The sequence below is a fragment of the Mustelus asterias genome, chromosome 1, assembly GCF_964213995.1.
Source record: "Mustelus asterias chromosome 1, sMusAst1.hap1.1, whole genome shotgun sequence".
Taxonomy (NCBI): domain Eukaryota; kingdom Metazoa; phylum Chordata; class Chondrichthyes; order Carcharhiniformes; family Triakidae; genus Mustelus; species Mustelus asterias.
Genome location: NC_135801.1, coordinates 121,458,290 through 121,474,986, shown reverse-complemented (window position 1 = coordinate 121,474,986; position 16,697 = coordinate 121,458,290). Strand labels below are relative to the sequence as shown.

Here is a 16,697-nt window from a genome sequence, read left to right as displayed (position 1 = left end):
GTGCTGTTGAAGACCTTGCAGCTGGAAATCTTTATCATTGGCTTGATGTGGTCTTCCATTTTTTTAAGCCCTTGAGTTTTGCTTTGAGTGTGGCATAACTGGGTTTTTAGTCATACCCTGAATCATGTTGACCAGCCTCTGGCCCTGACAAATTGTAGTTGTAGAATGTTATGTCTCTTGATTAAAACAATTCCATCAAATCTTAATTTTTCTATTTTGGGTACTTGAGCCGCTCAATCCCATGTGTATGTTCCAGCCTTTATTCCATTCTCAGAAAAATATTAAAAATGGAAGGATAATTGGTGCTTTTTACTACTTCCTGGGCTGTAGTCTGAGAATTACTCAGTGTGATTTTGCTTCTCCTAGCTTGATAGCACTGGGCATCAGAGATCCCGAATAACTGATGCTGCCATGAAGTTAATATCCAAGGTGAAATTCACACCATAAGAGATAGCAAATTTCTTGTTGGCATTTGTCAAGTTTTTTTTAATTCATTCGTGGGACATGGGCATCGCTTTTATTTATTGCCCATCCCTAATTGCCCTTGAGAAGGTGGTGGTGAGCTGCCACATTGAATCGCTGCAGTCCATGTTCTGTGGGTTGACCCACAATGCCGTTAGGGAGGGAATTCCAGGATTTTGACCCAGTGACTGCAAAGGATCAGTGATATATTTCCAAGTCAGGATGGTGAGTGGCTTGGAGTGCAGTGAAATTGTCACTGATCAGAATATCAAGGCTGTTATCTCAGCCCTGCCCCATTTATTTCTATTTATTTCTATTAAAGGCACAAGGTTTGATATTCTGTTTTCTCTGTGAATGCATACTTCAAGTGTAATAAATTTAGTTCAGACTTCCATGTTTTTTCTTTCAAACTATTTTTCATTTGCTAATTGCTGTCCAGAAAAGCTCTTGAAACTAAGAAGCTGGCTATGCCAACACAGCATTAGAACTGCTTAGTCTGCTCCCTGAGGTGTGATGTCATTTACAGTTCTTGGCATTCAATGTGTAACCGGCACTTAATTGCATCACTTGTCTGAGAATGTTAAAAGGATTTTACTTTGTCCAAGCTGAAGTTTTAGAAATTCTTCTCCGTTTCTGTGGCCCTGGAGGCAGCATATAAAGTGTCCCCCCCAACTTGGGTTGAAGTTGTGAAAAATAAGCTTTTAGCTGGAAGGATCCCATACAAACATACCTACGAAACTTACGAGCAGGAGTGGCCTGTTCCGTCATTCAAGTAGCTCACAGCTGATCTGATTGTAACCTCAAATTCTTGCCTGCCCCGATAACAACCTTCACTGCCTTTGTTAATTTTTTTATTCATTCGTGGGAGGTGGGTGTCGCTGGCTGTCCAGCGTTTGCCCGTGAGAAGGTAGTGAGCTGATGCCTTGAATCGCTGCAGTCCATGTGCTGTGGCTCGACCCATAATGCCATTAGGGAGGGAATTCCAGGATTTTGATCCAGCGACTGCAAAGGAATGGCGATATATTTCCAAGTCGGGATGGTGAGAAGCTTGGAGGGGAACTTGCAGGTGGTGGTGTTCCCATGTATCTGTTGCCCTTGTCCTCCTAGATGGAAGTGGTCATTGGTTTGGAAGGTGCTGACTAATCCAAAATCTATCTATTTCTGCCTTGAAGGCTTGTCAGAAATGTTTTCATTCACTGGCTATAGTCTTTCTGGCTCAAGTAAATAATTGAAAATATTGCTTACCCACAGTTTTAGGACTCTTTCTAGTCTAATATTTGTTGTGTTCAACATTAATGGGAAGAATCCCCCCGCACCCCTCCTGCTAACTGCCACAAAGCAACAGCCGAGAGAGAGGGTTAAGCTGTTGCACTTTCTGTCCCACTTTTTAGAGACTTTGCTGCTGAAGTCCCTCTCCTGCATTACAAAAATTCCACTAGTTAGTGGAAAATGTGGAATATTTGTTTTTCATTGAAAAATGTGTATATAGAATCTACAGTGCAGAAGGAGGACATTCAGCCCATCAAGTCTGCACTGACCACAATCCCACCCAGGCCCTATCCCCATAATTTCACCTTAGCTAGTCCCCTGACACTAAGGAGCAATTTAGCATGGCCAATTCACCTAACCTGTGCATTTTTGGACTGTGGGAGGAAACTGGGGCACCCGGAGAAAACCCACAGATGGGGAGAATGTGCCACACAGACCCAAGCTGGGAATTGAACCTGGGTCCCTGGCACTGATGCAGCAGTGCTAACCAGTGCCACCCATATACTGCTGATCATAGCCAATAACTAGTTGTTGGCTTTACTTTGTTCCAAGTGCTTTTGATTTCTCTTCCACTAAGAGAAAATGTAAGGTGGCATGTGCAATATTTCAGTGGCCTGTGTATAACATCAGTTTCTTGTACAATTCTTGGATCCTGTGTTGGGGCTGCAAAAGGTAATTGCCGGCCATAGGAACGCCGTTCAATTAGTTGAGGGATTAAACACAACCACAGAGGATCTGTTGATGTAAACCTGAGAGGATCTCTCAATACCAAAACATGAAATTTTGTTGTGCTTGACTCTTTTTGAATGTACAAATGCTGAAATAATTTCTTGTCTTCAGATTCAATTGTTTTGCATTCATTTTGGATGCAACGTAAGCCTAACGATTGGAGCGGATCTAATGGTTTGAGTGACCACTTCCTAATTCCACATTACAAGGTACCAGAATTCATTCAAGCAGCTGAAAGATTAATGTGTCTCTTGTATTTAGATTGAAGGCTTGACCTCCAAACATGAAGCCCATAAAATGGAGCTTGGTGCAACTCATTCAAAAAACCTACAATGTCTTCAAAATGAATATCAACAGTCTCTAGCAGGTAATCAATGCTGAACAGCACAACACATTTATCTTTTTGCTGGTAAAGTACCAATGTGAAAGCAATAAATCTAATACATGACAAACATTTGTCTCCCACGATACAATGCATTGTACAAGTGATTGATCACAGAAAATAAGATTTTATTTTGTTCAATGTAGAACTTACCAGATCACATGAATTGGAGCAGAAGACACTTGAAGAGAGCTTTAAAGAAAGACAATCGCTATTGCAGGTTAGTCTAAATTGTTGCAAAAATGCTTCACCTAGAATTACTGTGTAGACACAGTAGCTATGCTGCCTGCCTAATAGTACTACCAAACACCTGAAGTGAATGGTAACGTAGTTTGCTTGGAGAAATATTTGCACTTGGAAAAATGCACTTCAGATACAGCCATAGAATCTTTTAATATCTGCTGCAAAAACTGCCACTGACTACCATGCTTTAATATCTCCAACAATGTAGTACTTTTTACAGCTTGGAGTCCAATCCCGTTGAAGAGAAATCAAAATGGTGTCTGAGGCAGGAGTATCAACAAATTTGTGAAATAACATTGAGCAATCATTTCCAGAAATAATGAAGTACAGAAAGATTCTATTGCAAAAATGAATTCGTTTTTTGTTCAGTCTGTCATCAGTTGAATGTCGAATTAACCGTTTAGAGATATCTGACTTTCTATTGGTGCTATGTTCTCGTTCTCCTCCTTGTAGATATCCTATCAAATTTGAGAGATTTGGCCTGGCTACTAATACCCATAGTTTGCTAGTATTAGAAATCTTAAAATTAAGATTTAAAGTAAAGTTTATTTGAGTCACAAGTAGACTTGCATTAACATTGCAATCAAGTCACTGTGAAAATCCCCTAGTTGCCCCACACGGTGCCTGTTCGGGTACACTGAGGGGAATTTAGCATGGCCAATGCACCTAACTAGCTCGTCTTTCAGACTGTGGGAGGAAACCAGAGCACCAGGAGGAAACCCATGCAGACATGGGGAGAATGTATAGACTCAGCACAGACAGTGACCCAAGCCACTGTCCCTGGGGGGGTGCTTTTTTGCCAGTTTTTAAATTTGTTACCCTCTTATTACCAATCACTGCCAATGAAAACTTTTCCAAATTTTCTTACCCTGCTACAACCATCAATGATTTTGACCATCTCTAACAAATCTTCCCTTTACCTTCTCTGCTCCAAGGAGAAAACCTCAAATTTGTCTGCACTGCCCCATAAATTGAGTCTTTCATCCCTGGTACCATTTTATTAAATGTATTTGGCACCCTCCCTTCAGGCTGTGACATGCTTTCTGAATTGTGATGCCAGTATTAGACATAATGGTCCATCTAGAACGTAATTAGTATCTTTAAAAGGTTTAGCAGAATTGCTCTGCTTTGGGATTTTATGCATCCGTTTTTAAAGGCAAGGATCCTAATGGATATTAATTGACTTTTCAAATCTTTAAGGGCAGCAGAAAAAGTTGTACTACATTGGTTCGCTCTGTTATTTAGTACTATTTAAAATTGTACTCGTGTGGTCATTTCAAAACCGATGCAATGATTTTAAGGATCCACATCTAATCGGAATAATTTGTTTTCAGGACCAAATTAAAGAACTGAATGAGGAAAATGATTCTTTAAAGGAAGAAATTAAAATTAAAGAGGAAGTCACAAAAACACGGGTTCAGAAAAATCAAGTAAGTTCCATATTTTTCCAACAAATACTTTTTGGTTTGGGGCTGCTCTTCAGCTTCCCCTATTTTCCATAGATTGGAATTATGTTGTTTGTGTTGGGGTTGAAATATTTTTGACTTGCATTTAACTCTTTAAATTTTGCAATCACTTATTGTTGGGGCATTTCTGACATCCACAGTAGTCAACAACTTGTATAGTGTCTTTAGCATGATAGAACGTGTTAAGACACTTCAATGTTGGTGTTATCGAGCAAAATCTGAGTCCAAACCACAAGTTGAATTGGGGTAGATAGTCAAAGTCCTCAGCAAAGGGGTAGGTTTTAAGAAGCATCTTAAAGGAGATGAGCAAAGTGAATAGTTTTGGGAGAAAACTAATTTTAATTAAGTACAAAAACATATAAGGCAGCCAAAAATGGATAATGTTTTGAAGTCGGTGCAGATCATTTGGCCCCTTGAGCCTGCTCCACCATTCAACTGGATCATTTTCTTTTGTGTCTTTAATATCTAGCAATCTATCGATCTGACTTGAATATGCTCAATAACTGTGCCTCCACAACCCTTTCTGGGTAGAGAATTCCAAAGAATCATCATCCTCTGAGAAGGCATTCATCCTCATTCTTAAATGGGTGACCCTTGATTTTTAAACTCTGCCCCCCAATTAAAGATTTTCCATGAAAGAAATATCCTCGGGTTCTACTCAGCAGGTCTGGTAGTATCTGTGGAGAGAGAGAGATAATGAACATTTTAGTCCTTGTGACTCCTCTTCAGATCCATACAAACATGAAAAGTTAAGTGTTTCTCTTTCTCCACAGATGCTGTCTGCTAAGTTAATCCAGCATTTTGTGTTTCAGATTTCTAGCATTTGCGGCTTTTATTCTCTGGATCTACCCTGTCAAACCACTTCAGAATCTAAGCTTTCATAAGATCACCTTTCATTCTTCTGAATGCTTAAGTATAGGACCAACCCGTTCAATCTTTTCCTCAAGACAAATGCCTGATCCCGAGAATAAGCTGAATCAACCTAATGAACCTTTTCTGAGCTGCTTCCAATGCTAGTATCTCTATCCTTCAGGAAAGTGACCAAAACTATACATAGTACTTAATGATCACACCAATGCCTTGTACAGTTGTCGCAAAACTTTGCTACATTTTACTGTTTGCCTTCCTAGTTAATTACTGTAATTGCATGCTAACATTTATAATTCATGTACAAAGAACAAAGAACAGTACAGCACAGGAAACAGGCCCTTCGGCCCTCCAAGCCTGTGCCGCTCCTTGGTCCAACTAGACCAATTGTTTGTATCCCTCCATTCCCAGGCTGCTCATGTGACTATCCAGGTAAGTCTTAAACGATGTCAGCGTGCCTGCCTCCACCACCCTACTTGGCAGTGCATTCCAGGCCCCCACCACCCTCTGTGTAAAAAACGTCCCTCTGATGTCTGAGTTATACTTCACCCCTCTTGGCTTGAGCCTGTGACCCCTCGTGATCGTCACCTCCGACCTGGGAAAAAGCTTCCCACTGTTCACCCTATCTATACCCTTCATAATCTTGTACACCTCTATTAGATCTCCCCTCATTCTCCGTCTTTCCAAGGAGAACAACCCCAGTCTACCCAATCTCTCCTCATAGCTAAGACCCTCCATACCAGGCAACATCCTGGTAAACCTTCTCTGCACTCTCTCTAACGCCTCCACGTCCTTCTGGTAGTGTGGCGACCAGAACTGGACGCAGTACTCCAAATGTGGCCTAACCAGCGTTCTATACAGCTGCATCATCAGACTCCAGCTTTTATACTCTATACCCTGTCCTATAAAGGCAAGCATACCATATGCCTTCTTCACCACCCTCTCCACCTGTGTTGCCGCCTTCAAGGATTTGTGGACTTGTGTAGGTCCCTCTGTGTTTCTATACTCCTGATGACTCTGCCATTTATTGTATAACTCCTCCCTACATTATTTCTTCCAAAATGCATCACTTCGCATTTATCCGGATTAAACTCCATCTGCCACCTCTCCGCCCAATTTTCCAGCCTATTTATATCCTGCTGTATTGCCCGACAATGCTCTTCGCTATCCACAAGTCCAGCCATCTTCTTGTCATCCGCAAACTTGCTGATTACACCAGTTACACCTTCTTCCAAATCACATGGATGGATGGATGGACGGACGGACGGACGGACGATCCTTGTATCCCATGAGCCTTAACCTTCTTAACCAACCTGCCATGTGGGACTTTGTCAAATGCCTTACTGAAATCCATATAGACGACATCCACGGCCCTTCCTTCATCAACCGTTTTTGTCACTTCCTCAAAAAACTCCACCAAATTTGTAAGGCACAACCTCCCTCTTACAAAACCATGCTGTCTGTCACTAATGAGATTGTTCCGTTCTAAATGCACATACATCCTGTCTCTAAGAATCCTCTCCAACTTCCCTACCACGGATGTCAAGCTCACCGGCCTATAATTACCCAGGTTATCCCTGCTACCCTTAAACAACAGGACCACATTCGCTATCCTCCAATCCTCAGGGACCTCACCCGTGTCCAAAGAAGCGACAAAGATTTCCGTCAGGCCCAGCAATTTCATCTCTCGTCTCCCTGAGCAGTCGAGGATAGATGCCATCAGGCCCTGGGGCTTTGTCAGTTTTAATGTTCCCTAAAAAACCTAACACTTCCTCTCTTGTAATGGAGATTTTCTCTAACGGGTCAACACAAGCCTCCGAGACACTCCCGGTTAACACGCCCCTCTCCTTCGTGAATACCGATGCAAAGTATTCATTTAGGATCTCCCCTATTCCCTTGGGTTCTAAGCATAATTCCCCTCCTTTGTCCCTGAGAGGTCCGATTTTCTCCCTGACAAGTACAAGGACACCTAGAACTCACTTTAATATGGAGTAGTTCTGCAGAGTCTTTCCAAATGGACAACCTCACGTTTTATCACATTATTCTCCATCTGCCAATTTTTTAACCACTCATTTAGCCTACCTATCCTTTCTCAGATTCCTTGCATCCTCCTCGCAACTTGCTTTCCTATCTGTCTTTATCACCAGCAAATCATTCTTTTTGGTTGGATGGAGGGGGGGGTGGGGGGAAAAGAGGCAGGCCAGATTGCTCTCTCGGGTGGGGGTGGAGGCCCAATCATTTTCTGATTGGGGGGAGAGGAAGGAGGCCAGATCATTCTCTGTTTGGGGGGTGGGGAGGGAGGCTCGATCATTCTCTGGTTGCAGGAGGGTGGGGAGGCCAGATGGATCTCTGGTGGGGCAGGGGGGGTCACAATTGGTCTGGGTAGCTGTGGGGGAGGGGGTATGGGGGGGTAGATATGTTATGGGGGATGGGGCAATGTCTGTGCGGCATCATCATTCCCGGGCCACTTTGCTTTTTGTGGCCTGGGAACAATGTGACGGTAGCATTTTTCAATTATTTTTTCATTGCGCATGCGCAGTTGAAGGCTCTGATCGGAGCAGCAATGTTTTGAGTGCAATAAGCCCCGCCCACAGCGTGATTCAGATTCGTGACTTTTTTTCAGGCTGAGTGCGTATGGGGGTGCCTGAGAACAGGGTTTACAAGTCGGATCTGAATCACGCCCAGATTCAGCACTTAGAATCAAAATGGTAAAATCGGGCCCATAGTTTCCTTTTCGCAAAACCATGTTAACTTTGTGTCATTTTATGATTTTCTGTGTCCAGTTGATAATGAGATGGTGGAAAGGTAGAATTCGATGCAAGAAAAATGAATCCTCTTTGGAAATTAAATCACTAACTTGATTTCCTGCATCTTGGATTAAGCTTTGTCCATCTGGCTAATGATTTATTTGGTTTGGTGTCAAATCTAATGTTCCTGTGAAGTGCATTGGGAAGCTTCGATACAAATGTAGTTTATTGAATCTCAAGAGGAATGTGACAGATATGCATTGTTTACGTGGAAGCCAGCAATTAAAAACCGTATGCCTGGAAATAATTTGAAACATGTTCTTTTTCATTTTATTAATGTAAGTTCAGTTTCACTTGGTGTATCTATCCAGTTAATCCTTTGCACATTATACTTGTCTCCAGATGTGTTATAACCGATAATCCCCAGAGCCCACATGTTAGAACACTTTTTTATTTTAAAGTGAGGAAGCAAATACAAAAGCACCATTGAGAACCACTATTTTAACTTTATTTTGTAGAAAATGGACCCCCTGAGCCTATACTTGAAACAGGAACTGGACAGTTTAAAGGCCGTGCTAGAAATAAAAAATGAGAAGATACATAATCAAGAAAAAAAACTGATGCAGGTGGAAAAGCTGGTGAGTAGACGGAGGAAAGCCAAATCCAGCACAGTTGACCATTATTCAGAGTAGGCTCAGATTCTTGCATTGGAGGTGGTTATTGAGTCATGACTTCTGTTACCTTAACTTGAAGGTGCAGTCACGCAGATGGGTTTTGGATAAGATATCCTAGAAGTGCTGTAGATGTTAGAACCGTGATCTGAAATTTCCACTGATACAGCTTGCTGCCATGAGCAAGATATCTACATACATGGATTATATGTAGATATCTTGCTAACTACAGCAAGTTCACATTACTGAAAGACATTTTTACTGTTATCTTTGATATAGCTTCCTACACTTCAGCTCATCACACTGGAAATATGCATGTCAGTTTGCGTATTTATTGCACCAGATGTGACTTCTGCGCAAAGTAAACTGTCTTGCATAGAACTTTGAGAGATCTGTTTTTATAACCAATATAGACTAATCGGACTTTTTAATCCTCGGCACAAGCAATAGAGTAGCTTGAGCCTTGTGTTTGCTGAGTTCTCACATCCTCTTATTCCTTTTTCCAATAGTCACCTATGGAACCAGTTCTTCCATAGCAGTTGAAGCAGAGACCATTAAGTGTTCCACACTTTCACAACCCTTATTTATCAAGAAAATGTTGGTGTCATGGAAATATTAGAATATTTTCTGGTTATATAACTGGAAATATGAGATCATTAAAGCGGGGACAGTGTGACTGTTAATGGAACTAGTGTATTTGATATGTTGATGAGTTCTAAGGCAAGTTAGTAACAATGGGGACAGAACATAAATTTGAATAAAAAAGGGATTCGAGTTGCAAAGAGGTGTCGTGGAGATGTAGGAAATTAGATTATTTTGCTCTTAAACTCAAAGCTAAAGTCGAGCGATGAAGGTAATTAATTCTGAGGGAATGCCGTTCTAAAGAAGTCAGGTAAGATAAGTGAAAGACCAAAATGGGGTTGGGACATATTTGAGGAGACACTTAAAAACCCATGCAGAACATTGTTTCACCAGCCAACAGCAGTAATAGCTGTTTAACTCCCAGCATCAATGTGTCTGAAGAAATGCCAATTTGAAAAGCAAGCTGTTTGTTTACCTGGAAGCAACCCCAAATAGACATAACTGAATTGTGTTAACAGTTGTTGGATTTTTATAGATTGTAAAATCTAAGATGTTATGGAACAGTTTTGTGAGTTGGCTCTGAAGACCGCTTGAGTTCAAACTTTAAATTAATGTTATTGCGTTACAGCCATTGTCTTGAGTGCAAGTCTAGCTTAGTTGTACTGGCAGTTTTGAATAAACTGAAGGTCGATAAGTCCCCTGGGCCTGATGAAATATATCCTAGGATTCTTTGGGAGGCAAGGGATGAGATTGCAGAGCCTTTGGCTTTGATCTTTGGGTCCTCGCTGTCCACGGGGATGGTGCCAGAGGACTGGAGAGGCGAATGTTGTTCCTCTGTTTAAGAAAGGGAATAGAAATGACCCTGGTAATTATAGACCGGTTAGTCTTACTTCAGTGGTTGGTAAATTGATGGAAAAGGTCCTTGGGGATGGGATTTACGGCCATTTGGAAAGATGCGGATGAATCCGGGATAGTCAGCACGGATTCGTGAAGGCCAAGTCGTGCCTCACAAATTTGATAGAATTTTTTGAGGAGGTAACTAAGTGTGTTGATGAAGGTAGGGCAGTTGATGTCATATACATGGATTTTAGTAAGGCGTTTGATAAGGTCCCCCATGGTTGACTTATGATGAAAGTAAGGAGGTGTGGGATAGAGGGAAAGTTGGTCGATTGGATAGGCAACTGGCTATCTGATCAAAGACAGAGGGTGGTGGTGGATGGAAAATTTTCGGACTGGAGGCAGGTTGCTAGCAGAGTGCCACAGGGATCAGTGCTTGGTCCTCTGCTCTTTGTGATTTTTATTAGTGACTTGGAGGGGGCTGAAGGGTGGACCAGTAAATTTGCTGATGACACCAAGATTGGTGGAGTAGTGGATGAGGTAGAGGGCTGTTGTAGGCTGCAAAGAGACATGGGTTGCAAAGCTGGGCTGAAAAATGGCAAATGGAGTTTAACCCTGATAAATGTGAGGTGATTAATTTTGGTAGGACTAATTTAAATGTGGATTACAGGGTCAAAGGTAGGGTTCTGAAGACTGGAGGAACAGAGATCTTGGGGTCCATATCCACAGATCTCTAAAGGTTGCCACTCAAGTGGATAGAGCTGTGAAGAAGGCCTATAGTGTGTTAGCTTTTATTAACAGGGGGTTGGAGTTTAAGAGCTGTGGGGTTATGCTGCAACTGTACAGGACCTTGGTGAGACCGCATTTGGAATATTGTGTGCAGTTCTGGTCACCTCACTAAGAAGGATGTGGAAGCGCTGGAAAGAGTGCAGAGGAGATTTACCAGGATGCTACCTGGTTTGGAGGGTAGGTCTTATGAGGAAAGGTTGAGGGAGCTAGGGCTGTTCTCTCTGGAGCGGAGGAGGCTGAGGGGAGACTTAATAGAGGTTTATAAAATGATGAAGGGGATAGAGTGAACGTTCAAAGACTATTTCCTCGGGTGGATGGAGCTATTACAAGGGGGCATAACTATAGGGTTTGTGGTGGGAGATATAGGAAGGATATCAGAGGTAGGTTCTTTACGCAGAGAGTGGTTGGGGTGTGGAATGGACTGCCTGCAGTGATAGTGGAGTCAGACACTTTAGGAACATTTAAGCGGTTATTGGATAGGCACATGGAGCACACCAGGATGATAGGGAGTGGGATAGCTTGATCTTGGTTTCAGATAAAGCTCGGCACAACATCTGGGGCCGAAGGGCCTGTTCTGTGCTGTACTGTTCTATGTTCTTTAGTTTAGTTTATTAGTCACAAGTAAGGCTTACATTAACACTGCAATGAAGTTACTGTGAAATTCCCCTAGTCGCCACACTCTGGCCCCTGTTCGGGTTAATGCACCTAAGCAGCACATCTTTCAGACTGTGGGAGGAAACCCACGGGGAGAACATGCAAACTCCACACTGACAGCGACCCAAGCCGGGAATCAAACCCGGGTCCCTGGCGCTGAGAGGCAGCAGTGCTAACCACTGTGCCATCGTGCTGTTTCTTAAACATTTATTCAGATCAGCACACAGTCTGGGACATCATTCCCTGAATTTCAACTTGCCTCCTCTGAGACCAAATTGCAAAAGACATTTTTTTTCCAGTTTCCCTTGTGGGATTTAAACAACTCTGTATTTACCATCAGCTGTGTCCTTAAATTGTTAAAAAAAATTCTCTTTTCATCCTTGTCCCTTGCATTGCATTTAAATTTTTGTCCTGGATCTTTCAATTGCAAGAAGTTTCTATCTGTGCACTCTGATCCGTTCACAGTTTTAACACGTACATTAAATTGCCCCTTGTTCTTGGACTCTATCTTGTGTTTATTCCTATCTGTGTTTCTTTAATGGAAGACAACATTTAGTGAATCCACACTGTGCCCTCTCATACCTGGACCTCTCCAAAACTTGTCTCATCATTTGAACTATCATTTGTCTTAGACCAGAATAATTCTGAACTTGTCCAGTCTGGAGTGATGATCTGAGATAGGCATGTGAGGGACAAAAAAATTAGGAGTGAAAGTGATGCTAGTTGACTATAACCTGAACAGAGAACTCTCTTTTTTAAGATGGAGAAACATGCCGTGCTGGATGATAAGCTTAAAATTGTGCTGCAGGAAAATGAAGACTTAAAAGCTCGAATGGACAAACACATAGCTGTGTCTAGGTAAGTGAATATAGTACTGTTCAGCATATTAACTAAATCGCTGGTTAGTCATTTTTTTTTGTTTGAACAGTAAGCAGTTTCACCAGTGTTGGATCCGCATGTATCCAGTGTTATTTGAACTTGGCACAATAAATGCTATGCGATTGCAAACTTAAAATAATTCTGATAGGTTCCTCTCATTTTTGCTACTTCACCCATCCATGACAATTAAAGGGGACAAAGGAATTTGAATTTTCAAAACATGAGACCAGCAGGTGTAAAGAGGAAATTTGGATTTGGTTAATTATTCTGGGAAAATTTGCTTTGCATTTTGCATGTTTGCAAACTGATTAATTTCTAAATGTTTCTCTGCCTTTTGATAATGAGTACAAAAAGGGAAGTCAAAGATTATTCCTTTGTGATTTTCTATAAATGCAGCATGAAAGTTTACCATCAAACGAGGCTGTGAATTGATTCTGTCTGTTGACCGCACTGTTTTAATTAAAACCCACTCTAATTTCTGTATCTTTGCAGGCAACTCTCTACTGAGCAGGTGGTTTTACAGGAGTCTCTGCAGAAAGAATCGAAAGTCAACAAGCGCTTATCTATGGAAAATGAAGAACTTTTGTGGAAACTACAAAATGGAGATGTTCTTGGTCCCAAGAAGCTGTCACCGACTTCCTCTTTCTCCTTTCAACCTTCCAAAACTTCAGTGTCCTCGAGCTCTAACCCTGCACCATCACCAAGGTGACACATTCCAAATGAATTGCCATTCAAAGTGACCTGTTCTCTGTTACTGGCTATCGTGACAAAACAAGGGCTATTGGATGTTGACCATGATGTAAAAATGCTGTCCTATTATATGGCTTAAGAATATGGAAGAGCATTCTTTTTCTAAGTGTTTCTAATTGTATATGAGACTGTATATAGGAAATGTTGCACAACAGCACTTAATTTGCACAGCAAGAATCTTGCTTTTGCCTTTTTGCCTATTAAAATAAAACTCAGGGCATGTAGATTATATTTGATGAATTTGAGTTCCCTCCATTTGTGAAGAGTATTTGTGTTTGGTGAGCTGAGTGTTTAAGATTGAGCTGAAGAATTGAGTGTCACCTTCACTATTAGCATGCAAGGTGCTGCTTGGGTTATTTCCCAGCAATTGAATGAGGAATTTTTTGTGTTGCAGTCTGAAATTACATAACATATAGCATGAGGAAGGAGAACAAATTTAGAAGAGACAGATTCTTTGTTTTGGGAAATATGCTGAGAGAATGGCTGTGTGGAAAGTGGTCCCAAGTTTATGCAGACACCTGTATCTGCAAATGTGATCTATTGAAAGCTGATTTGAGGAAAATCTAATACCATGGAGTTTAATTTTTTTATTTTAAGAAAACACAAATATGCTGTCAATTTATCTAAGCACTAAAGCAATATTAAAGTAACCGTTTACATTCAACTGGTAGTGGAGGTGAAGCACTTAAATCCCAAGGCCACAGATGTAGCTGACGTGTTTGTTCTATTTGGAGAAATTTTAGGCCTTTTTGTTTGGCAAAAGAGGATCTGGCTGTTTCATAGTTCTGCAGGAAAGTAAATATTCCACCTTGAAGAGTATTGAGAGTTTCTCAGTTGGTTCTAAATGTTTCTCCACATAGATGGATGATGGTTGTGAAGAAAGTTGTAGCTCTATATGCCCAACTGTCAAGGAAAGGGTGGAAAATATTTTTTGCTGTTGGTAATGTGTAAATCTCTTGACCTGCGATTACCCTGAAAAACATTGCAGTGAAATGTAAATGATTGTCTCATCTTTCAATCTTCGTACTTTATTGATGCTCGCATTGCAGTATAAATGTGTCTTGACGTGTCTAGTTTTGTTTCACAGCCTCTTTGTGTGCTATTCTCCAGTTGAGAAGAAGGGCGAATAGACTGTCTGAAATTTCTGTCTCTGTTGAACTGGTTGCTGAGAACATTCTGGGTGACCTGACCTCATTCTTTTGATCCTTTCTTCCCACTCTATTGTTCAAGTATCTGAACCTAGAGCCACATGCAGATCCCTAAGATTTAGCAATCTGACCCTCGGAGCCCAGGCAATGTGATACTGTTAGCACTTGTTGATTTTGTTTGAAATTTGTTCGTCTGGAGGTTTATTAGGGGCTAGTTACTATTGCTTCATTAGTGGGTTAACCTTAAATCTGCTTCCATCAGCAGTTTCAGATGCGTGCAATTTACTGATAACATTGATCCTGACGTAAATGTGGACCACAAGGAAAAGCTTGCACACCTATGGATAATGTTGACTTATTACAAATCCAAGACAAATTTGTGCAAACTTAATCCTTTTTTAAAACATTGCAATTTTTCAAGACCATTTAGTCTGTCAAATGCGATCTTCAAAATTGAATATATTAGGAGCTAGTGAGCTCCAAACCAATTCCACTTAAGCCAGTTCAAATATTGTCAAATTTTTATTTTTTAAATTCAAGCTCGAATGGTACATTTGTGAACAGACATCCTTGCTACTGTCCTGTCATGTGTTGCTATAATTGATGGTGAAAAATTTGTATAGTTTTTGTAACTTCAAATTGCAAATTAACACTTACCTTGATAGTTTTATCAACCATGTTGTGACATACCCTGGTTCACACTTACTTCAAAATAGCTGAGTTCCTTATAAAATAAGGCAAAGAAACATTGCAAATTTTCATGCAAGTTATCAAACTTAGAATTCCTGATGTAAAATGCTGCAATTTCTCAGGATAATCTTGGTTAAAAACAAGATATAATTTTTTTTAACGTGAAACAGCTTTAAATTACCTTTCTACTGTTTTTTTGTTTTTCTTCCAATTTAACTCGGTTAATCTACTTTCTGTTTTTCTGTATTGAAAATTAATTTTATCTGTAAACGATTGAAATAAGAGTCAAGAACTGTTAGGAAACTGGATTGATTGGTGAGCTTGACACGCTTAATTTCTATGCAATTTTATGACACTGGCCAGCAGAGATGTGGATGTGAAACTGCAATATTAAAATCTACTTGCGAATTAAAATATTCCTAGATTCCTTTGATTTTGGAAGAACATAATCTTAATTGATTTTTGTTTTTCAGTGTTACAAGTCTGATTTGATCAAATTATTCAGAAATCTATTAAAAATGCTAGTCCTTAGCCTAATTTGAACTTTTATGAGGTGTTTATTTGCACTTTCTCACTCAGCTATAAGTATGAGGTTCCATCTGAACTTGCTTGCAATTGGTAAGCCAACGCAAATAGTTACCTGAGCAGCTCATTAGCAGTTACTTCAGTGCAGACATATTTGCTAAAACTGATTTTATGCATGTTGGAGGAGCCTCCATTCCCTTGCTGAATAGGGGTTCCAATTAGTGAACATTTGCTAACCCAACTGAGTGTTGCAGAGTTCCTAATGGGTAGTTCCCATATAGTGATGCTTGTTATACCGTTCTAGGTATTTACAACATTTTAACAACGAGTGCACCCATAGAAGCTCAGTTCTAACTTTTGTAGTTAATATCTAAATTATATAAAACCTCTACCTATTGAAATTAAAATGAACTTATTACATTATAGGATGACATTTTTGATTAGTGCAACTGGAAGCAAGATATTCATATGTAGCTTTAGGGGTCTATAGCAAAAGGGTCAGTCCAATTAGTCAAAATATTGTGCAACAAAGCTCGCAAAATTGTTGTTTAATTTTACGTGTGCTTTGTCTGTTAGTGATAATTTTTAATCTTAATGCATTGTAAATGTACTTATCATGTTGCTTCATTATTGAATAAAGTACTTGTTTTCTCTATCAAACATTTTATGCTCTTTGATTTCCTGAAATATAAGCTGGGTGGGCGAGGGTGGCATAGTTGTAATCCAGAGACCCAGGCTAATGCCCTGGAGACGTGGGTTCAGATCCCACCAGTTGTCATAGTGGGAACTTGGATTTGGTTAATCTGGAATATAAAGCTAGTCTCGGCAATGGTGACCCATAAATCTATCTTATGCCGTTTAGGAAAATAAATCTCCACCCTTGCCTAATCTGGCCTACATATGACTCTATATCCATAACAATGTAGTTGACTTTTAACTGCCCTCTGAAATGGCCTAACAAGCCTTTCCGTTCAAAAGCAGTTGGACGGGCAACAAATGCTAGCCTT

The 16,697-nt window shown here is 40.6% G+C and overlaps 1 protein-coding gene across 4 annotated transcripts in view; it reads left to right on the top strand.

Annotated features, from left to right (window-relative positions):
* Window positions 1-16,347, top strand: part of LOC144497034 (microtubule-associated tumor suppressor 1 homolog) — a 131,986-nt gene extending 115,639 nt beyond the window's left edge. For all 4 annotated transcript variants that reach the window (XM_078217784.1, XM_078217767.1, XM_078217774.1 and 1 more), the window contains 6 exons: window positions 2,722-2,827; window positions 2,989-3,062; window positions 4,420-4,515; window positions 8,684-8,803; window positions 12,459-12,556; window positions 13,070-16,347. In XM_078217784.1, the coding sequence (XP_078073910.1) occupies window positions 2,722-2,827; window positions 2,989-3,062; window positions 4,420-4,515; window positions 8,684-8,803; window positions 12,459-12,556; window positions 13,070-13,286 (711 nt within the window). In that variant the 3' untranslated portion in view covers window positions 13,287-16,347. The remainder of the gene's footprint in view (window positions 1-2,721; window positions 2,828-2,988; window positions 3,063-4,419; window positions 4,516-8,683; window positions 8,804-12,458; window positions 12,557-13,069) is intronic.
* The last annotated feature ends 350 nt before the right edge of the window (window positions 16,348-16,697 follow it).